The following is a 25740-nucleotide window of genomic DNA, read 5'->3' as shown; positions in this document are numbered from 1 at the left end:
CAAATTTGTATGGAAAATTATATAGACAACCTAATGATGCAAAATGGCTTCTTTGGACATACCGAAGGCACCAAAAAAGTTTCAGTCGGATTGGAAAATACAAAAAAAAAATCGAATGGCCGAAATCTCTGAGAGCTCAGTATAATGTATCGTACGTTCCGAGAAAAAAAAAAACGTTTTAATGTTTGAATTTGAATAAACGAAAACGACAGTACGCAATGTAAACAATAATAAATACGTTTTGTTTGGCTGACCGTTCTGTGCATTGCCCCGAAGTTTAGTAGAACTTTTGAATGCTACGCGGAGAAAAAAGAGTTTCCAAAATCGTTAACAAGCGTTCGTGAAAATGGGAACCACAAACAAAGTGTTCATATGCCATGGTACGTTTTTCAAAATCGTATCACGGTTCCCAATTTCATGAACGGTTGTTCACGATTTTGGGAACTCTTTTTTCTCCGTGTAGAGTCCCGAGTTATAATTGAAAAGGTATGGAATGTACGTATGTTTAGCGTGTTTAGACCTGAAATCCCTGAAAGCCAGTTGTCGCAGTTACAGCAATGTTCTGGATGTGTCAAGATAGCAAGACTAGATTGACATTTTTTCCATATGAAAAGTGACAAAAATGTTTTAACGAATATCTTAGGATTGAAATAGATTTTTGAGGATCTGTGAAGGTCAAACGGTGATGCATTGTGAGCTGCATAAAATGGCATTCTTAGCACAATTTGGCACAAAATGCACGTACGACAAGTTAGCATGACGGCGACGATTTCCTAATGGAACACATCAACCGGAGTAATTTGATGAGTTCTTCTTTTAAAATTGTTGCGTTCTAGAAATCAATACTGAAACAGTTTTTTTTAAATAGTCTAACATTGTTGTTATGCTTTTGTAATATTTTTCCATTTCCCAGAAACATTCATTATTCGCATTCAAAACGCGAATGAAATGACTTTCTTTTTAGCTAATGTTACCAAGGTAATTTGGTTTGATCGACATTAAACCATTATTCCAAACGACGATTGCGCTTTAAATGATCCATCCATTGAATATCCGATCCCAGTCTGTCACTAGAATCGAAAACCACCATGACTCTTCTAGTCGCTCTCGTTTGGTCAATACTCTGCTCGCCTATAGCGACAATATTTACGAACAAGTCTTTTCCAGATCACCTGCATCTGCAATATCGTAGACTTTCCACTTGCCGCCCAGGAACGCTCGTTCATGGCAACATAATGTTCATGAAACCGGACGACAGTGGCCATAATCCGTTTAACCTGAGAAACTCGAAAATGCTGGACCCAAATTTATTCGATATATGTCGATATTTGGAAATGCACTGCAAGCTAAAGGTTATAACTTTCGAGGTTAGGGAATGCTGTCCCGAAGAACATATGAGTAAATCGATTGATGCAGAATATAATGCAAGTTATGATTGGAAAACTACGTGGAGAATTGATAATTTCTTGTACAGGCAGGTTGATTTTGGTTTGTCGATATGGGGTGCTGTCGAGCGTGGAAATGGTTGGAGACATCTTGGAAATGTGGTTGTTAAAAATTATATTGAGGGGCGTTATGAGCAAATGGAAAACTGTACAGTTTATAACAGATTTGTCGTGGCAAGATTTGTTATCCCTATGACTTTTACTATTGTAATGATTCTGCTAGGTGGATTTATGACATTGCTGATTGCAGGTATGATTTTCCGTAAATTGTTTATGCTAGAGAGTAACGAAATTAATGATATCTCAATAACAAATTTTGTCACTGTAACAAGTACTGTTATTAAACCTTATTGTCCACCCGACCCGAACGTAGAAACAGATGAAAATCAGAATAAGTTATCGATAAATGTACAAAAACGACTCCATGAAATACGAAATAATATCAGATTTTCAAATGAATAAAATATCGAAAAATAAATAAAAATAGAGCTGATGTTATAATAATCTTATTCAAATGAATAAAAAAGGTAATGCCTAATCTCTGACGAATACAACATTGTGTTTTCTAAAACCTTCGTCTCTTATATTGCTTTTGTGGTCATTGTTGAATGCCTACCTGAAAAATGATCATAGGGACGTGGCGTTACATCGTGCTGCCATCTGGTTTTTTTTAAGTGCAAGAGTGGAAAAGTGCTGAGTCATCGTCTAAAAATAGACAGCGTCCTATCTCGCCCAGCAAAATAAAGTCGATAAAGCAGTCGGTTTCGAAGGAGAAAAATAGAAGAAAACAAGCAAGAATCTCGATTTTCATCGAAATTTCACCTCCCTCTTCATTATGACAACAACCCACAGTTTCATCATTTTTTGCAAAAAATGTAAGAAAACCCCGTATTTAAACGGCATGAAACGGATGAAAATGCATATGGGACATTTATGCGATCAAGGGCAGGCTGCCGCTCTAATTGAGTCCGTCCTATATGTAAAAATGTTACTTATTCCACCTTTAGGTGGTTGGTGTCTTCCTCTCGTTTATAGAGTGATTTCAATCCCCCTAAAGTGTAAACATGGTTTATGGATCTAATTTTGGATAGGTAAGTCAGATCTAGAAAATTCCTAAACCACAAGAATGGTCATTTCATAACCTTTCCAAAAATAAATGATATGGCAGGTTTCCATGCAAAAAACACCTTTTTTTAGCAAATTGTGAATTTTATATGCAGCAGTTTTTTAAGCATAACTTTTGATGTGCTTGTCTAAATCTTAAAAATTTCAATAGGGACTTATGGGACCCTAAGACGAATCGAATGAGGTTAATACGGTCAAAATCGGTTCAGCCAGTGACAAAATATTGCAGTGACATTGATTCGGTACACATGTCTACATATAGAGCAATTCCAGCTCAAATCAGGAATTTTTCTGGTACTTTTGTACCCGACCCTCTCCGATTTTAATGAAAATTTATAGACATAAGAGACATATAGACATGCTAGACCTATATAAGCCATTTTTGTGTATATGGAGCCAACAATTCTCGAAAACAACATTTGAGAAGGGTGTAAGGTATTCAAATATTTTTGTATTTTGCAATTTAAAAATTACTGTATCTCGAAGCAGTTGCGTCGTATCAAAAAGTGGTCAAAGACAAACTTTTAGGAAATTGGACGAGCTTTCTGAAAAAATACACTGAAACAAAAAATACACGCCACTTATATGAGATTTTTTGATTTTTAAGTCAAAAACTTAAATTTAAAGGTGATGTCAAGATGTTTTTTCGTTCAAAATTTTTGAGGAAATAGCCTAACATGTTACCAAAAGACTGACGAAAAATGCAGGATGATATGTCTCTCCTAAAAATATACAAAAATCATTTACTAAAACTGTTTTTTTGAAAAGTGGTCTAAACGTCAAAATTTTCAAAACCGGTAGTGGGAATCGATTCCCCAGACAATTTTACAAAAAAGTCTCCATATTGACCATTGTCCTCTGTCCAATTCTTGGGAAGATACAAGGGTTTTAAAAATAAAAATGTTGAAAAAAAATTTTTTTTTGTGGTTTTTGGCAATTTCTATATGGGTCATTCCATCTGAAGTGGAACAGCATTTGAAAATTACCATTTCCGATTCTGCTCAAAATTGGTAGAGCTGTTGAGACTATCAAAACATGCAAAAATCCCGAATTTCATCCAAATCGGACCACCCCCTCCATTTTTGTACCCTCTCAAAAAATCGACTTTTTGGCGATTTTTGAGCGAAACCCCTATCTTCAAACGACGATAACTCAGGAACCACAAATCTTAGAGGGTCGATCTTAGACTCAATTTTGAAGGAAATTGGACGTAGAATCCATTTCCGTGATAAAAATTTAGATTAAAATATGTTTTCTACCCGTATTGCGCAATTGAAAACTTCAAATAGCCGTGTCTCAAAACAACCCTATTTATTTTTTTAATTTGATCCCCGTCCAATTTTACATAAGAATCACTTATCGACAGAAAGGAATATTTTTCGTTCCAGAGATATCGAATTTCAAATGTTTTAAGTATTTGAGATTACCTAAATTAGCTACACTCGCCGCATCTGCTAGAAGCACTCAGTCGTGCTGATCAATAATTACTACCTGGTGTTCTGTAAGATGAATTATTTTTATAATTTTATACGATTTTGAGATAATCAATACCTTGAACAATCTATTTTTTGTTTAAGGAATATTTATTGGGTAATTTTAATGCGCTATTTTTCCTGATCTCAGTGTCATTGAACCATATAAAGTAAAATTTGAACTTTTAATATTTATTTGCAAATGCTACAGAGTTTTTTCAATACAATTTTCGAAAAAAAATCATTTTTCGATAATTTTCTTATTTTTCCTAATTCCTCATTTCTTCCCACTTTCTCAAATTATTTCTTTTATTTCTTCTTTTATTTGAAACGAGAACACATGTAGAGCTGGCTGTAGTAGATGAAATAATTCTCATGGGTTCTAGAGCTTTTGCCACGTGCGGTAGCAAAATAGTGCCATTCACCAAAAACCCCAAAATCTGCCTTATGGTTTGAAAGATTGATCATATTTAACCGATTTTTATATTGTGTTTCATCTGAATAATTGATGTTTTTTTCAATTCTGGTACATTTAATTTCAAAAACAAAACCATAAACTTCTGATACATGTGGACAGCACCTGTATCGTCTTCCAAGATTTCGAAATGATTGACAAACAAAAAAAAAAAGATTATTGTTCGGACGGTGTCAAAATCAACACAACTGAATAATAACACAACTAGATAATAAATCAGATTAATCTTTGTGATTTTCTTACATTTTTCAGTTTTATGCTTTCCAGAAATCCTCCTCCTTAATCATGCATCACGAGAGTTTTATTCATGTTAATTCATAATTTTTAACACGATAATGTATCGTGCACTTTTTCTTGTGACTTACAAAATCAATTACAATTTCCTGCTAGCTCTGCGGGAATTCCATTCTGCCCTGTATTGCGTGTCGTTCTTGCTTTGTCCTGTGGGCTAGCACACAAATTCACCGTATACTATTTTTTTTTTAATTTTAGATTATGCAGCAGTTACCTACAGTGGTGCACATTACATTTATGCCGAATTTGCTAATGATTATTTGGGATGAAATCTTATTTCAATAAATAACCAGGTAACAGTTATTTAACAGCGCTCCTGAGTGCTTCTAGCAGATGCGGCGAATGAAGCTAATGTAGGTAATCTCAAAAACTAATAAGTTTAAAATTCGATATCTCTGAAACGAAACATATTCCTTTCTGTCGATAAGTGATTCTTATGTAAAATTGGACGGGAATACGATGGTGAGATCAAATTTAAAAAATAAATAGGGCTGTTTTGAGATACGGTCATATAAAGTTTACAATTGCGCAATACAGGTAGAAAACATATTTTAATCTAAATGTTGTTCACGGAAATGGATTCTACGTCCAATTTTCTTCAAAATTGAGTCTAAGATCGCCCCTTTAAGATTTGTGGTTCCTGAGTTATCGTCGTTTGAAGATAGGGGTTTCGCTCAAAGATAGCCAAAAAGTCGATTTTTTGGGAAGGTACAAAAATGGAGGTCCGATTTGGATGAAATTCGGGATTTTTGCATGTCTTGATAGTCTCAACAGCTCTGCCAAATTTGAGCAGAATCGGAGATGGTAATTTTCAAATTTGCATTTTTTCTTGCACACTTCAGGTGGAATGACCCATATGACAGACTTGGTTTTTCAGTCTGGTAAATATTTTTACCGGAAAGCTCGTCCAATTTCCCATAAGTTTGCCTTTGACAGCTTTTTGATTTATATCGTTTTTGTATTTACGTAAGCAAATTTATTATCCTGGTTTCTACCACACTGAAAAAAATATTCTATTTTCAGTTATTAGCAATGTATTGTGCAATGTTCATAGAAATCGGAGAGGGTCGGGTACAAAAGTATCAGAAAAATTCCTGATTTGAGCTGGAATTGCTCTATAGCCAAACACACAGACATTTGCTCAGCTGGTGATTCTCAATCAATATTTACTAATGAAGGTAGGTCGAGGAGGTCTAACTGAAAAGTTCATTTTTCGAGTGATTTTATGATCGAGTGATTTAGCAAGCCGAGAAAAACGCATTTCAAATTTGTCCCACCCATAAGGCTACGTGTTAGAATTTCACGAAAAAGTGGATATCCTCCGGTTTTCTAGAACTATGCACAGTGGTCCAGATCGCTAAAATTAGGTGGAAAATGTATTTTCCGAAAAATGACGATGTTTTGGAGCTTTGGTGTCTTCAGAAGAGTTGTTGCAAATAAAAAGGGACAACTTTTGGTTTGGTTGAAATTAGAGTGGTTCACGATTATGGTGAATTTGAAAATCTAACCTTTCAGGAATATTTTTGGGATTTTTTCGTCTTCTAAAAAGTTGTTGGAATTGCCAATTCAAGCAACTTTGTCGAAGACATCAAAATCTATCTCGTAATCTACGCCTTCTACAACCAAATTTAAAGAAATCATCTGAGCAAACCTTCAGAAATCGGTTTTTTGAAGTGGCAATTCAGGGTTGAAAAAGAGAGAAAAGTGTTGTTGGGAGCACGTTTAGAGCTCTAGAAAACTAACATTTTTATTATTTGACAAATCAATTTGGACTTAGAGATCAAAAGTTTTTGGTCATATTTTGGGTTTTTATGTAAAATTATCATATAATGTACGAAATTTTATTTGTTTTTCTGATAGTTTATATGATTTTGAACTGAACGGCATCACTACCTAAAAATTGACGAAATTGCATTTAGGACGGACTAGCTTCGAGCGGCAGCTGCAGTAGTTGAAAAAATGCTAATGGCCTATCTACAATCACTTAGCTTAGAACATCTAAGTAAAGTAGTTACTTAGGAAAGTCTGCAACTTACGTTCGCCATCCACAATCAACTTAGAAAACTTGCTGGGCTGATATACGTTGCTATGCAGTTGTTTGTTTACCTTTGATATGGAAACGTCAACTTACCGTAGATTTTGAAATTTTCCAAACCAAACGTCAGTTTCTAATTTGATTACTTTTCCATTGTAGAAACTCAGATTCATTTCCATTGATTCAAATTCCTAAGCTAAGTGAAATTTTCTAAGCCAAGTGATTGTAGATAGGCCATAAAGTTATTCCGATTTAGAAACCGGATAAAAACCCTACTGAGCTTCAAGCTATCGACCCGTGGCTAAAGCGATTTTGGGTTGACATTTCCAAAAACAGTTTCCACGTGGTTTATGGATGTTAACTTACGTCAAAAGGCTATGCATCAATCTATACTGATATTCTAATATAATGCCACTAAAACCTTTTAACAAAACGACGATTGCCCTTCAAATGAGCCATCCATTGAATATCCGGTCCCAGTCTGTCATTGGAATCGAAAAACCACCATGACTCTTCTAGTCGTACTCGTTTGGTCAATACTCTGCTCGCCTGTATTGACACTTTTTACGAACGAGTCTTTGAAAGGCGAACTGGATCCATCGTATCGCAGACTTTCCACTTGCCGCCCAGGAACGATCGTTCGTGGAAGTATTTTCGACTTGATCTCGGATGACAGTGGCCACAATCCGTTTAACCTTAGAAACTCGAAAGTACAGGTTGGGTTTGAAGAATGTCAGTATTTCGAAATGCACTGCAAGCTTCAGGTTATAACTTTTAAGGTTAGAGAATGCTGTCCCGAAGAAGAGATGGAATCGATTGATGCAGAATATAATGAAACTGGTGTTCGAGAAACTACGTGGGGAATTGATAATTTCTGGTATAGACAAGAAAAACATAGCACAGCAATTCAGGGTGTTGTTGACCGTGGAAACGGTTGGAGAAATGTTGGAAAAGTGATTGTTTATGATCATATGAAGGGGCGTTATGAGAAAATGGAAAACTGCACAGTTTATAACAGATTTGTCGTGGCAAGATTTGTTATCCCTATGACTTTTACTATTGTAATGATTCTGCTTGGTGGATTTATGACCTTGGTGATTGCAGGTATAATTTTTGGTAACTTTTTTATGCTAGGGAGTAACGAAATTACTGAAATTACAAATTATGTTACTGTAACAAATACTGTCAGGGAATCTTTATGTTCACCCAAGCAAACACTAGATACAGATGTAAAACAGAATAATTCAACGATAAATAATAGAATTACAACTACTTCTTGAAAAACGAAGTAATATCAGATTATCAAAAAAAAAAAAAATACATCAAAAATAAAATAAATTAAGCTGATGTAATATTAATCTTATTTAAATGAATAAAAAAAATATGCCTAATCTCTAACGAATCCAACATTGGGAGCGGCCGTGGCTGACTGGTTACGGTGTTCGCTTTTTAAGCGAATGGTTCTGGGTTCGATGCCCATCTGCTCCCAACGAGAAAGTTAAGAACACATGAATTTGAAATGATAAATATGAACGAAAAATCAAAGTCGCTCGAGGCGGGGTTCGATCCCCCGTCCTTTGGATTGGTAAGCAAAAATGCTAACCACTAGGCCATGACGACTTGGTGAGCGTGGACTGGAATTAGGAATACTGTTACAGAGAGCGAGTTGTGGCGCTTTAACCACGGCAAATAGTGTCCAGGGCATTCGTGGAAATACAATGTCCCATCCCAGAGGGTCCCGGAGTACCAAACCTTCTTAGCATGGTGCTCCCAACGAATACAAACAAAATCTCGGAGCGTATGGTGGTGTGTCCCCACGCTTCTTCCCCCTGTCGATTCAGAATTGTGTTGTTGTTCGAACACTCAGTGCTCAAACTCAACCCAATTACGAGTCATCTCTGCGATACGGCTTTACGCAGTAGGCCTGGCCGCTTTAACGCTTGTGATGTTTCAACGCATTTCAATGCAATGGCGCACTACAAATGTTAATAAATGACAAGAAGAGTGCTAGGCGTCATCTAACCTAAGGCACTCTCCAGGATCCCTTCGAAAGATTGGCTGCGCTAGGGTCTGATTAGATTAGATTAGATTAGATTAGATTAGATTAGAATCTCTAACGAATCCAACATTGTGTGTGTTTTTTATAAGTTTAATCGTTTTATTTGCCAGTAAGCTTTTGGCTCTTAGTGGCAGATTAGTTTTACCTTACAGTAAGATTTACAGTAACAAATAGAGTGTGCAAAAAAAAAAATACAACTGATTTATACAATTTCAAAACGAAAATAGAAACGAAAAAAAGATTTAAAGTGTTAACAATCTAAAACTGTTCCTCAAGGAACTGTAGAGCTTTCTTGAAACGAGCAGGATGTAGCGTTTTCATGTCATCTTGGAATGCGTGGTACATACAAGACTTTAGTATGATTTTATGGTATTTTACCATCACAAGTAATACCAAAATTTGGTATTCTCGTGTTATTTACCCCTGCTTGGGAATCTGCCTTATGGGATTTGGTGGATAAACCCTCACATTCAGAACCAGAAGGCTGATTTCTTTGTCTGTTTTCATTCCAGCGTTCAAATGGCGTAACGATCAAATTATCACAACTCACACGAAATCGGGAAAAGTGGCCCCGACCCCTCTCCGATTTGCGTAAAACTTTGTCCTTAATCACGAATCCGAGGTCCGTTTTTTTGATATCTCGTGACGGAGGGGCGGTACGAAAAAAAAAATCAAATTAAAAAATCAAATTTTCATCAGTTTCTGGTGAATATTAATCAGGTTCACAATTTTACTCATTTTTTAAGATATTATTACTCAAAAAAGAGGTAATATTAACCCACCAAATTTTCAGCACTCCAAAATTCAACTTTTTTTTGCGGTGTAGATTACGCCTAGCTTTCTACTCAGAAAAAAAAGATGAATTTTGGAATTTTGAAAATTTGGTAGTTTGAATATTACCTCTTTAATGAGTAATATTACATAAAAATGTGTAAAAATTTTCATCAAAAACTGATGAAAATTTTTCATTTTCTTGGGTAAAATTTATATTATTTTTTGACATAAAATCTGTCACCATTTCCTGATGAATATTACCATATTTTTTTCCTGTGCGTACATATTCAAACAGCTGTAACTTTTGAGTGAAATTTCTGATCAATTTGGTGTCTTCGGCAAAGTTGTAGGTATTGTTGAGGACTATTCAGAAAAAAGTAGGTACACGAAAAAAATCATTTTTTTAATAAACATTTTTTTCACAAAAACTAAATTTCCCAAAATACGTATTTTTTTATTTTAAAGATATTTAGATATGTTTTAGGGGTCAAAAACCCGCAACTTTTTAACCATAGAGAAACATGAAAATCTGCCGCCGAGTAATGAATTTTTGAAAAATAGTGATTTTTGGAAAATTACAAAATTTCACGCAAAAGCAAATTTGACGTAATTTTTTAATGTAAAATTAAATTTACCCAAACAACTCACCATATTTTAATATTGATATATCAGGAACTTATGGTCTGATTTTCAATGTTAAAACATGAAAAATTCGTGAAATTTTGCGATCTTTTTGAAAAAAATGATTTTTTTTAAATCATGACTAACATTTTAAAAGGGTCAAACATTGAATTTTACGCCCATTTAAAATGCTAGTTTTGATTTTTTTTTTCAAAATATTTTTTTACAAAAAGGTTGGAAAATTTCACGCATGTTTCATGCTTTAACATTGAAAATCGGATCATTAGTTGCTGAGATATCGACATTAGAAAATGGTGGGCTGTTTGGGTGAGACTTAGAAAACTTCAATTTTTGTGTAAATATAAAATAAAAAAATTAATATATATATATAAAATAAAAATATAAAAATATAAAAATATCAAAATATAAAAATATAAAAATATAAAAATATAAAAATATAAAAATATAAAAATATAAAAATATAAAAATATAAAAATATAAAATATAAAAATATAAAAATATAAAAATATAAAAATATAAAAATATAAAATATAAAAAATATAAAAATATAAAATATAAAAATATAAAAATATAAAAATATAAAAATATAAAAATATAAAAATATAAAAATATAAAAATATAAAAATATAAAAATATAAAAATATAAAAATATGAAAATATAAAAATACAAAAATATAAAAATATAAAAATATAAAAATATAAAAATATTAAAATATTAAAATATAAAAATATTAAAATATTAAAATATTAAAATATTAAAATATCAAAATATTAAAATATTAAAATATTAAAATATTAAAATATTAAAATATTAAAATATTAAAATATTAAAATATTAAAATATTAAAATATTAAAATATTAAAATATTATAATATTAAAATATTAAAATATTAAAATATTAAAATATTAAAATATTAAAATATTAAAATATTAAAATATTAAAATATTAAAATATTAAAATATTAAAATATTAAAATATTAAAATATTGAAATATTAAAATATTAAAATATTAAAATATTGAAATATTAAAATATTAAAATATTAAAATATTAAAATATTAAAATATTAAAATATTAAAATATTAAATTATTAAAATATTAAAATATTAAATTATTAAAATATTAAAATATTAAAATATTAAAATATTAAAATATTAAAATATTAAAATATTAAAATATTAAAATATTAAAATATTAAAATATTAAAATATTAAAATATTAAAATATTAAAATATTAAAATATTAAAATATTAAAATATTAAAATATTAAAATATTAAAATATTAAAATATTAAAATATTAAAATATTAAAATATTAAAATATTAAAATATTAAAATATTAAAATATTAAAATATTAAAATATTAAAATATTAAAATATTAAAATATTAAAATATTAAAATATTAAAATATTAAAATATTAAAATATTAAAATATTAAAATATTAAAATATTAAAATATTAAAATATTAAAATATTAAAATATTAAAATATTAAAATATTAAAATATTAAAATATCAAAATATTAAAATATTAAAATATTAAAATATTAAAATATTAAAATATTAAAATATTAAAATATTAAAATATTAAAATATTAAAATATTAAAATATTAAAATATTAAAATATTAAAATATTAAAATATTAAAATATTAAAATATTAAAATATTAAAATATTAAAATATTAAAATATTAAAATATTAAAATATTAAAATATTTAAATATTAAAATATTAAAATATTAGAATATTAAAATATTAAAATATTAAAATATTAAAATATTAAAATATTAAAATATTAAAATATTAAAATATTAAAATATTAAAATATTAAAATATTAAAATATTAAAATATTAAAATATTAAAATATTAAAATATTAAAATATTAAATTATTAAAATATTAAAATATTAAATTATTAAAATATTAAAATATTAAAATATTAAAATATTAAAATATTAAAATATTAAAATATTAAAATATTAAAATATTAAAATATTAAAATATTAAAATATTAAAATATTAAAATATTCAAATATTAAAATATTAAAATATTAAAATATTAAAATATTAAAATATTAAAATATTAAAATATTAAAATATTAAAATATTAAAATATTAAAATATTAAAATATTAAAATATTAAAATATTAAAATATTAAAATATTAAAATATTAAAATATTAAAATATTAAAATATTAAAATATTAAAATATTAAAATATTAAAATATTAAAATATTAAAATATTAAAATATTAAAATATTAAAATATTAAAATATAAAAATATAAAAATATTAAAATATTAAAATATTAAAATATTAAAATATTAAAATATTAAAATATTAAAATATCAAAATATTAAAATATTAAAATATTAAAATATTAAAATATTAAAATATTAAAATATTAAAATATTAAAATATTAAAATATTAAAATATTAAAATATTAAAATATTAAAATATTAAAATATTAAAATATTAAAATATTAAAATATTAAAATATTAAAATATTAAAATATTAAAATATTAAAATATTAAAATATTAAAATATTAAAATATTAAAATATTAAAATATTAAAATATTAAAATATTAAAATATTAAAATATTAAAATATTAAAATATTGAAATATTAAAATATTAAAATATTAAAATATTAAAATATTAAAATATTAAAATATTAAATTATTAAAATATTAAAATATTAAATTATTAAAATATTAAAATATTAAAATATTAAAATATTAAAATATTAAAATATTAAAATATTAAAATATTAAAATATTAAAATATTAAAATATTAAAATATTAAAATATTAAAATATTAAAATATTAAAATATTAAAATATTAAAATATTAAAATATTAAAATATTAAAATATTAAAATATTAAAATATTAAAATATTAAAATATTAAAATATTAAAATATTAAAATATTAAAATATTAAAATATTAAAATATTAAAATATTAAAATATTAAAATATTAAAATATTAAAATATTAAAATATTAAAATATTAAAATATTAAAATATTAAAATATTAAAATATTAAAATATTAAAATATTAAAATATTAAAATATTAAAATATTAAAATATTAAAATATTAAAATATTAAAATATTAAAATATTAAAATATTAAAATATTAAAATATTAAAATATTAAAATATTAAAATATTAAAATATTAAAATATTAAAATATTAAAATATTAAAATATTAAAATATTAAAATATTAAAATATTAAAATATTAAAATATTAAAATATTAAAATATTAAAATATTAAAATATTAAAATATTAAAATATTAAAATATTAAAATATTAAAATATTAAAATATTAAAATATTAAAATATTAAAATATTAAAATATTAAAATATTAAAATATTAAAATATTAAAATATTAAAATATTAAAATATTAAAATATTAAAATATTAAAATATTAAAATATTAAAATATTAAAATATTAAAATATTAAAATATTAAAATATTAAAATATTAAAATATTAAAATATTAAAATATTAAAATATTAAAATATTAAAATATTAAAATATTAAAATATTAAAATATTAAAATATTAAAATATTAAAATATTAAAATATTAAAATATTAAAATATTAAAATATTAAAATATTAAAATATTAAAATATTAAAATATTAAAATATTAAAATATTAAAATATTAAAATATTAAAATATGAAAATATGAAAATATGAAAATATGAAAATATGAAAATATGAAAATATTAAAATATTAAAATATTAAAATATTAAAATATTTAAATATTTAAATATTTAAATATTTAAATATTTAAATATTAAAATATTAAAATATTAAAATATTAAAATATTAAAATATTAAAATATTAAAATATTAAAATATTAAAATATTAAAATATTAAAATATTAAAAAATTAAAAAATTAAAAAATTAAAAAATTAAAAAATTAAAATATTTAAATATTAAAACATTAAAATATTAAAATATTAAAATATTAAAATATTAAAATATTAAAATATTAAAATATTAAAATATTAAAATATTAAAATATTAAAATATTAAAATATTAAAATATTAAAATATCAAAATATTAAAATATTAAAATATTAAACTATTAAAATATTAAAATATTAAAATATTAAAATATTAAAATATTAAAATATTAAAATATTAAAATATTAAAATATTAAAATATTAAAATATTAAAATATTAAAATATTAAAATATTAAAATATTAAAATATTAAAATATTAAAATATTAAAATATTAAAATATTAAAATATTAAAATATTAAAATATTAAAATATTAAAATATTAAAATATTAAAATATTAAAATATTAAAATATTAAAATATTAAAATATTAAAATATTAAAATATTAAAATATTAAAATATTAAAATATTAAAATATTAAAATATTAAAATATTAAAATATTAAAATATTAAAATATTAAAATATTAAAATATTAAAATATTAAAATATTAAAATATTAAAATATTAAAATATTAAAATATTAAAATATTAAAATATTAAAATATTAAAATATTAAAATATTAAAATATTAAAATATTAAAATATTAAAATATTAAAATATTAAAATATTAAAACATTAAAATATTAAAATATTAAAATATTAAAATATTAAAATATTAAAATATTAAAATATTAAAATATTAAAATATTAAAATATTAAAATATTAAAATATTAAAATATTAAAATATTAAAATATTAAAATATTAAAATATTAAAATATTAAAATATTAAAATATTAAAATATTAAAATATTAAAATATTAAAATATTAAAATATTAAAATATTAAAATATTAAAATATTAAAATATTAAAATATTAAAATATTAAAATATTAAAATATTAAAATATTAAAATATTAAAATATTAAAATATTAAAATATTAAAATATTAAAATATTAAAATATTAAAATATTAAAATATTAAAATATTAAAATATTAAAATATTAAAATATTAAAATATTAAAATATTAAAATATTAAAATATTAAAATATTAAAATATTAAAATATTAAAATATTAAAATATTAAAATATTAAAATATTAAAATATTAAAATATTAAAATATTAAAATATTAAAATATTAAAATATTAAAATAATAAAATATTGAAATATTGAAATATTAAAATATTAAAATATTAAAATATTAAAATATTAAAATATTAAAATATTAAAATTTAAAAATATTAAAATATTAAAATATTAAAATATTAAAATATTAAAATATTAAAATATTAAAATATTAAAATATTAAAATATTAAAATATTAAAATATTAAAATATTAAAATATTAAAATATTAAAATATTAAAATATTAAAATATTACAATATTAAAATATTAAAATATTAAAATATTAAAATATTAAAATATTAAAATATTAAAATATTAAAATATTAAAATATTAAAATATTAAAATATTAAAATATTAAAATATTAAAATATTAAAATATTAAAATATTAAAATATTAAAATATTAAAATATTAAAATATTAAAATATTAAAATATTAAAATATTAAAATATTAAAATATTAAAATATTAAAATATTAAAATATTAAAATATTAAAATATTAAAATATTAAAATATTAAAATATAAAAATATAAAAAAATAAAAATATAAAAGTATAAAAATATAAAAATATTAAAATATTAAAATATATAAATATTATAATATTAAAATATTAAAATATAGAGTTGAACCAGCTTCCGGCTGAAAAACTCTATAATAAAAAATAAAAAAATATTAAAATAATAATATATAAAAATATTAAAAAATGAAAAGCAAGTTTCTATTAATAGAAAATTAGCAAATTGGATGGAGTAAGGGGCGAGTCCTCAACCTGCCAAACATATGGGAATTTCCCCTATGTGTATTGGAAACATAATCTAGATTTAATCTATGTGCAATGTTGTTTTTTGGTTATATAATGAATCATTATAATGCATTATTAATGATTGAAAATATTGGTATTCAGCGCCCTCTCCTAGTGTCATGCTTTATTAGGAAAATTACAAGACCATTTTTTTAATAGTAGTCATCTGATGACCATGGTCATGTGTTGCGAGGTTTATAGGGTCATGTTATAGTTTTTTGTTTTATTTGATATTTTTCTGAATAAATGAGATTACTACTTTGACTAAAACATCTAAAATTCTACATCACATACAGTGAACTCACAATGTTGCCACTTTAGAATTAGAAACAATCTGGATTACTTTTTCAAAACCACCAATGCGCCATGGGTTTCCTATGTTTATAGAACCTTTTGAAAAAGTAAGCGAGCAATGTTCAAACTTTCAATTAGGAACGTTCAAGTTACCAACTTTGCATTTTTTCAAACATTCATCTGTTCGTTTATTCATGCTCTGTGTTAAATATATGATTCTACCGTGCTTTGTTTCGTTATATCCTTTATAATTTTATTGAAACTTTTTGTCATTTAACCTTTTCTGCCGAATGATTTTTCTGCCATTTAAAACATTCTGCCATTCAGTTTTCTGGCAAATGGTTTTCTGGCGAATGACATTTTCTGGCATATGAAATATGATGGCATATGAAACAGCTTGTCCAGATCGGCACAGCATACAGCAAATTATCAATTTATTCTTGAGACATACAGTATGTAAAAAAAGTATTTACACCCCTTGGGCACTATGCACATTTTGTGATGAAACATGTAAAAAATTTAAAGTTTGACAGGAACCTAGTACTACGTTTTGTTCAGAAACTCATGCCAAACATTTTACTACAAAAAGCTCATGAAAAGATGATTTCTATAAAAGTTATATAACAAATACTATTACGAAAATAAAAGGTGCAAAAAAGTATGTACACCTTTCGAAAAATTAACATAAATAATGTTATTTGTTGACAAATCACCATAAATCCAGTCTCCCAACTCCAAATAGGCATCCTTGACTGATTAAAAGAAGAATTTGGATTGAATATAAAGTTTACTAACTACTTAGTATAAAAGTTTATATAACTCTGGAATTTCTATATAAAACTTATCTAAACTTAATTTTGCAAACTTTTAATTCAACTAAATGTCAATATATTACCATATAATTGCTAAATAAACATTTTGGAGTGGGTATAACACCGTTTTGGGGGTATTTGTATCGATAGAATAGATTTTTCGTTTAAATTTCGTACCAACCCGGAATTACGTCGTAGGAAAATCCGCCTGCATCCGAACCGGTCCACGATTCACAAGTCAACCTATGTGTAATCGAAAAGGGCATAAAATTTCCGATCTTTTGATACCCAAACATCTAGGTTTTCTTTAAAACCTACGTTTTTGAATACCTGGGCAAAAAGTAAGTTTGATCCACGAGAACAAAAATTACGAAATTCCATACATTTTTGGCAGGTTGCCCAAACGAAACCATAACAACGTTTTTGCTTAGGTATTTTAAAACGTAGGTTTTAAAGAAAACCTAGATGTATGGGTATCAAAAGATCGGAAATTTTATGCCCTTTTCGATTCCACATAGGTTGACTTGTGAATCGTGGACCGTTTCGGATGCCGGCGGATTTTCCTACGACGTAATTCCGGGTTGGTACGAAATTTCAACGAAAAATCTATTCTATCGATACAAATACCCCAAAACGGTGTTATACCCACTCCAAAATGTTTATTTAGCAATTATATGGTAATATATTGACATTTAGTTGAATTAAAAGTTTGCAAAATTAAGTTTAGATAAGTTTTATATAGAAATTCCAGAGTTATATAAACTTTTATACTAAGTAGTTAGTAAACTTTATATTCAATCCAAATTCTTCTTTCATCAGTCAAGGATGCCTATTTGGAGTTGGGAGACTGGATTTATGGTGATTTGTCAACAAATAACATTATTTATGTTAATTTTTCGAAAGGTGTACATACCTTTTTATTTTCGTAATAGTATTTGTTATATAACTTTTTATAGAAATCATCTTTTCATGAGCTTTTTGTAGTAAAATGTTTGGCATGAGTTTCTGAATAAAACGTAGTACTAGGTTCCTGTCAAACTTTAAATTTTTTACATGTTTCATCACAAAATGTGCATAGTGCCCAAGGGGTGTAAATACTTTTTTTACATACTGTAGTCTAGAATATCAGTTTATTATTGGATACAAACATCAAATATTTTTGTTACATTTAACCTGCATATTTTCAATGTGATCCTTGTAATTAAGGTTTTTGTCAAACTAAGTTTTTGAAAAAAAAATGCAGGCGTTGGTCTGGTGTAAAAATTAAGGGGGTGCATCTTTTGGTAGTATTAATAGCCACACCCAATTTGAGAATTATTAGATTAAGTTGATTTGGAATTTTTATTTATATTAAACAAAAAGCAACAAAACGTGATAATGATTACGAATTTGTATAATTTATTTGAAATTGCCCTGAATTCTTCTTTAAAAATTGTTGCATTAATGAGCTCAATATTGAAAAGTTTTATTTTTTAATCCAATGTTGTCAATACTATTATAATAAATACTCTTTTCTCATTTCTTATAAAGAAACACCCATTAAATTTCTATTTAGCTAATGTTACCAAGGTAATTTGGTTTGATCGTCTATGCATCAATTAATGTTAAATACCTGCAATCATAACATTATAACCTTTATTCAAAACGAGAATTAATTCATTGATATTTTGCAAATTTCCGGTGGGTAATTCTCCGCCAACTCACACAGCAGTTGCCCCGACCTCTCTTCGATTTGCGTGAAACTTTGTCTCTGAGCACGAATCCGAGGTCCCTTTTATTTGATATCTCGTGACGGAGGGGCGATACGACACCTTCCATTTTTGAACATGCGAAAAAATAGGTGTTTTTCAATAATTTGCAGTCTGAAACGGTGATGAGATAGCAATTTGGTGTCAAATGGCGTACTCAGAATTCCGGAAAACGATTTTTTTATCGAAAAAACACTTAAAAAGTTTTATAAAAGCTTCCATTTTCCGTTACTCGACTGTAAATTTTTGTTTGGAACATGTCATTTTAAGGGAAATTTAATGTACTTTTCGAATCTACATTGACCCAGAAGGGTAATTTTTTCATTTAGAACTTTTTTTTTTTTCATTTTAAAATTTCGTGTTTTTCTAACTTTGCAGGGATATTTTTTAGAGTGTAATAATGTTCTACAAAGTTGTAGAGCAGACAATTACAAAAAAAAATCATATATAAACAAAAGGAGTTTGCTTAAAACCATCGCGAGTTTTCGTGATTTTTTCAGCACGTGTCGTACATTTATCCAACGAGGTTCACCGAGTTGAATAAATACGACAAGTGCTGGAAAAATCAAGGTTTGCAACGAGTTCCATACAACATTTTTTGCATTTCTGAAAAACACCCATTGAGTGAAATTATAAGTCGAATGTTCATGTATTTTGTCAATAAATCGTTTTAATCAAAAAAATGTTGAAAAGTGTTACTTTTCGAAACAAGTGCTGAAAAGTTCAACATTTCAGCACCAATTTGAGTGCTGAAAAGTAGAACTTTTCAGCATTTATTTTGAAAAGTGTTGCTATTCGATTCTGTTATTTTTGGTACAGAAAAGTAGGCTATTTCGTCGTTCAAGAATGACAGGAAAAGTAAGTAGTTTCACGACGGAATTGCAAAAAGTAACTTTTTCAAATCTTTTTTTCGTAAAATCACGATAACTCGTGATGTTTGTTAGCAAACCATTAAGGAGCAATTCCATGTCAAATAGGGAATCGGTTGTACCCGACCCTCTCCGATTTCAATGAAACTTTGTAGACATGTTATCCTAGGCATATATAAGCCATTTTTGTGTATATGGCGCCAGTAACACTTGGATTAGCTTATATCTGTAAGCCCATACATCCAATTGAAATGTGGTCAAAGGCAAACTTATGGGAAATTGGACGAGCTTTTCGGTAAAAATATTGTCGAAACTGAAAAATCAAGTTCGTCATATAGAAATTGCCAAAAACCATCAAAAAACCTATTTTTTCAACATTTTTATTTTTAAAACCGCTGTAACTTCACAAGGATTGGACTTAGGACAGTAGTCAATATGAAGACTTTTATGTAAAATTGTCTGGAGAATCGATTCCCGTATTCGGTTTTTGAAAATGTTGACGTTTAGAGCACTTTTCAAAAAAACAGTTTCAGTAAATGATTTTTGTATTTTTTTTAGGTGAGTTGCTCTATCCTGCATTTTTCGTGAGTCTTTTTGTAATATCTTAAGCTATTTTCACAAAAAATTTGAACGAAAAAAATCGTAGGCTCACCTTCAAATTTGACTTTTAAACTTAAAAATCTAAAAATCTCATAAAAGTGGAGTGTTTTTTTCTTTCAGTGTATTTTTTTCGGAAAGCCCGTCAAATTTCCTACAAGTTTGACCTTTTTTTGATACGATGCAACGGCTTCGAGATACAGCAATATTTAAATTACGAAATACAAAAATATTGAAAACACGCACGCCCTTCTAAAATGTCATTATCGAGTGTTACTGGCGCCATATACACAAAAATGGCTTATATATGCCTAGGATAACATGTCTACAAAGTTTCATTGAAATCGGAGAGGTCGAGAAAAAAGTACCTAAAAAATTCCTGTTTTGGGCTGGAATTGCTCTAAGGGGAAAGTGGGGCAAGTGTAACAAGCTGAGGAAATGCTCGTTATAACCCATTAAAAACGTTAAAATTCTGTCGGATTTTTATAATCATCTTATTCCAGGTCTTGACTGAGACTTTGATAGAAAAGTTTTTTTTAAATCCTGTTTTTTAATGTAAAAAAATAATATTAAAATTTTTGATTTTCCGTACGTTCTACTCAACTAGTGGGGCAAGACGAGCAACCCAATGGGGCAAGTGGAACAATGCATGACACAACATGTTAATTTGCTAACAATTGAACTGTTATCACTTAGATATTTCAGATAAGATTGTATTTGAAACGTTTCTTTCATTTTAAGATTAAAAAATAATATTTTACTAAAAATGTGATCGTTTTTACGAAAAAAAAATATTACTCAGATGATAAATAGTAAATTTTCATGAAATCACTATATTTTGTAAGGACATTTTTTTAAACAAATTTTTATCAGTTTTTAAGTACTTTTATGTATTTATTTCACAAAAAAATATGTTGTTGCAGCAATTCGTATTTTTTTCCATACTAAAAATCCGTATGGTACACTTGCCCACCTGAACATGTTTTTTTAAAAGCTCTCAACAAAAATAACCAAAAGTTAAATCAAACTTTAAAATAGTCATTGGTAGGTCTGATCTAGGAAAAATAGCATTTTGATAAAATAAGCCTTAAAAACGAACCCTAAGCCTTATTTTGTTCTTTGCAAATATTATAAGAAAACGAAGGTTTTGAAAAAAACTTCATTCAATCTTATGCCCAGTGGCGTTTACGTCGTTTTGGCGGTTATGTGGTAGTAGAATCAGCTAATTGTATTGCTAGCAACAATTCCTCATACTGGAAATAATCAAAATTGTAAAAATTACTGCCGTACGAGCGATTGTTCCTCTTGCCCCATATGGTCGTCTTGCCCCACCTTCCCATATGTTTATACAAGGGTCCTGATTTTCGGTTCAATGAACAGAAACCACTCACTCATCGCCTATCCATTCATCGCCTATTCTAACCCGCTAGCATTCATGAGCGAATGATACTCGCAAGCAGCCAGCGAGTGGCCCGAACTGTTCACTCAGCGAACAAATACATCGTGAAATCGACGGTAACATTTCAAAAGGCATCATGTACATTTTGACACTTTCTGGGTTATTGCATATTCTGAAAGTACTCCTAATAAGCTACCTCTCCACCAAAAATGAGCAAAAGTTACTTCAGTAAAGTCTGTTTAATCATGATTTAAAATAAAGTAATATAAACAAAAACTCTGCCATCAGCAGTCCCTGTTTATATAGCCCTGTCAACCTGTCAAACAAAAGACTACATGAACCTCGTGACGAAAAAAAAGCATCATGAACAAAGCGCCATGTACATTCGGCTAAGAAAAACGAATCATAACAAAGCGTCCCCCTTAATGACAGCAGGGTGATATACACAGAAAAAAATAATGTAAATTTGGAAGCTGTAATTTTGGAAGGTTGAATATTACCTCTTTTATGATGTAATTTTACCTCATTTTATACTGAAAAAGTGACATTACACCAGAAAAGTGGTAAAATTACACATTTCCAGAAGTAAAATTACACCTTTTTTCTGACATAAAAGATGTACTCCTTCCCAGATGTGTAATTACCACGATTTTTTTTCTGTGTAGACGTTGGTGATTTCAAAAGAAGTTATGTTTGTTTTTCTTAAATAAAACGACGGAAATAATGTTTTATTGAATTTGGATAATCAAGTATCAGTAAAAGCAACGTTTTTCTCGTTTGTTATTATTAGAACATCTTAGTTTGCTTTTATATTAAAATGGGAATTGAAAATGGATGCTAAACATTCAAATGCGTTTTTCTCAAAACGCATGGTTTGTACATGATGCTTTTTGAAATGTTGGCGTCGAAATGTTTAGCCTACTCCGTCGCTCGACGACACTCACACACTACCATGCTCAGCGAAGAGCCATTCTCACAAAACGCCAGCGCGGCAGTCTTTTTGTTTTCCCGCCCTCAGTTTGCCATCAATTTGATTTTTTCTTGGTGGATGTTTATTTGAATGGTGTCTTTAATGTTATGAAATCAAAATAAATGCACAATTTAATTGATAATATTGATTTCAGGCAACTCAAATCAATGAGTATAATGCAGCGCATCAGAGAAAAAATGTTTTCTGCTCAGAGTGATCGGCGACGTTCGGCCTGCCTGAGCCGTTCGGAGACTGAGCCGATCAGAGAGAGAAGGAGAGTAGAAAAGAGAGTGTTCGGGAGCGAATGGTGTGAGAGTGACAAACGGTAGGAATTCGTCGTACCGCCCCTCCGTCACGAGGTATCGAAAAACGGACTCGTGATCAGGAACAAAAATCTCCCGATTGCATGGGAAAAGTTGCGTAAAATCAAATTTTGATCACAGGAGGCTGAATAAGCATACAAGCTAAAAACGTCAAGAAACGAAAAAAAAAACAAGACGAAGTTTGTCGGGTTTAGCTTTTTTTCAAGGAAATGATGGTGGGTCTCGTGGCGCAGGGGTAGCGGCTTCGGCTGCCGATCCCGATGATGCTATGAGACGCGGGTTCGATTCCCGCCTTATCCACTGAGCTTCTATCGGATGGTGAAGTAAAACGTCGGTCCCGGTTTCTTCTGTCTCGTCAGAGGCGCTGGAGCAGAAATCCCACGTTAGAGGAAGGCCATGCCCCGGGGGGCGTAGTGCCAATAGTTTCGTTTTTCGATGGAAAGAGAGGAATCACAAATCCGTATAAATAATTTCAAGATTTTTCAGGTGTAAACCGAAAACGCGATCTAAAATTAAAATGGAAGAATTAGGCTTTTAACTGCTTATTTAATTGTCGGTGTACAGGACGCCGCACTGTTTAATCATTTTCTGACGTATATTCAATTTTGAAGTCCAAACCCAGTCATTGAATTGGAAAAATAAAATTCTTTTTCAAATTTTCTTTTCTTGATTTGTGTGCACCTATGTCGAAGACCAAGATTGTTTACTTTTTGCTCTTTGGTCTGACAGTCTTGGTCTGACAGATTTGGTCTGTCAGTTTTATCATGGATTTTGGTCTGGTCTAGGCGAGGGATAGGACACAGCACCTTCCTGTTTTTTTAGCATTTTAAGAGCGAGTCCACGAACAGGGCATACCTATTTGCAGGGGTTGTTTGTACATAGAAAACTGTTTTAAATTTGGTTTAAATTGTTCTCATTGAAAAAGAAAATTTAGATTTTCAACACATATTTTTCCCATTAAATTCACCAGTAATGAACGACTCCAAGCGCGCCGAAGTATCCGCCAAGCTGTTCCACCAGCTATCCGGCTTCAACGACTACGCGCTGGGCCGCCTCCGCGAGGACCTCGAAGATCTGCGCGTGCTCAAATCGGAAGCGGCCACTGCCATTGCGGACGCGGACCGCAAGCTGCCGGAAGTGTCGGGAGCGAATGCCGACCTGCCGTACGCATCGGACAAGCTGGCCCTCGGTGGAACGCGCGAGGACACCACCAAGGGTCGTTACATCGTGGCCGCCCAGGACCTGAAGCCGGCCGAGCCGATCGTGGTCGAACCGGCCGTTGGCGCGTGTTTGTACACCAAGTTCTTCGGATCGCACTGTAACGCGTGCTTTGCCAAGTGAGATGACTGATTTTGGGTTGGCTTCGCCTCTCACATTGATCATGCGGTCTTTTTTGTTTCTAGATTGGTGGCTCCAGTGGCCTGTCCGGAGTGCGCCGGAGTGGCTTTCTGCTCTCCGGAATGTCGCGACCGGGCCTGTTCCGGCTATCATCGCTTTGAGTGTCACTATATGGATCTGCTGATCGGCTCGGGAATGTCCGTGCTGTGTCACCTGGCTTTGCGGCTGGTCACCCAAGCTGGAACCCCGGAAAAAGCCATCGAGCTGGGCGCGGAACTCAAGCAGACTCTGTGCGCCCACGAAGATCGCCGAGAGCCGTCGGATTACTTCCAGCGGACGCTGATGGCAGCGTTTTTGCTGCGATGTCTGCAAAAGGCTGAGTTCTTCGGACGTCGTAAAACGGAAGCGGCGGAACCGACTCCGCTGGAGGCACAGGTCGGCGGAGTCATCCTAGCGCTGCTACAGTCGCTGCAGTTCAACGCGCATGAGATTTACGAGACGAAGATTTCCGGCGAACATCGCATCGATTCGGCCAAGGTCCAGTACGTGGGAGTGGGCGTGTACCGCACCAGCGCGATGTTCAACCACGAGTGCTACCCGGGCGTATCGCGAACCTTCCTCGGCACCACCATGTGTCTGTACACGAGCCGACCGTTCCCGGCTGGCGCGACCATTCCGGAGAACTACGGAATGCACTTTATCCGGCATCCGGCAGCGGTGAGACAGCGCACGCTCCGCTCCCGGTACTGGTTCGGGTGTGAGTGCCGGGCGTGTCAGGAGAACTGGCCGCTGATGGACAAGTTGACCGATAAGCCACGGATGCGGTGCCCCTACCCGGACTGTGACAACACGTTGAACTTCCCCCAGAAGAAGGACCCGAAGGTCAAGTGCTGGAAGTGCAAACGGTACGCGAATTTGGAGAACTCGCTGATGATGCTGGATCAGTGCGAGGATCTGTACACGAAGGGAGCGGGAGCGATGGCGGTGAGTGAGGGTGATCAAAATGATTATTTTCACAGGCAGAGATATGGTTTTGATATTTTTATTGGTTTATTGGATTCAATTACTGTATTTAAATTGAGGGCATCCTTAAACCACGGGGACCCTTTTTGGTAATTTCAGATCTGCTTGTGGACTATTCTAGAGTTTTTTTAAAAGTCCTATAATACC

General features: G+C 28.6%; 1 protein-coding gene across 1 annotated transcript in view; it reads left to right on the top strand.

Moving 5' to 3' along the window:
• Positions 1–25740, top strand: part of LOC6039338 (SET and MYND domain-containing protein 4) — a 36713-nt gene that overhangs the window by 5423 nt on the left and 5550 nt on the right. Inside the window, exons 2-3 of the mRNA XM_001848910.2 lie at positions 24203–24569; positions 24636–25554. Of these exons, the coding sequence (XP_001848962.2) occupies positions 24203–24569; positions 24636–25554 (1286 nt within the window). The remainder of the gene's footprint in view (positions 1–24202; positions 24570–24635; positions 25555–25740) is intronic.

This window comes from Culex quinquefasciatus, chromosome 3 (assembly GCF_015732765.1).
Source record: "Culex quinquefasciatus strain JHB chromosome 3, VPISU_Cqui_1.0_pri_paternal, whole genome shotgun sequence".
In the NCBI taxonomy this organism is placed as follows: domain Eukaryota; kingdom Metazoa; phylum Arthropoda; class Insecta; order Diptera; family Culicidae; genus Culex; species Culex quinquefasciatus.
This window is presented reverse-complemented; position numbering and strand designations above follow the sequence as displayed.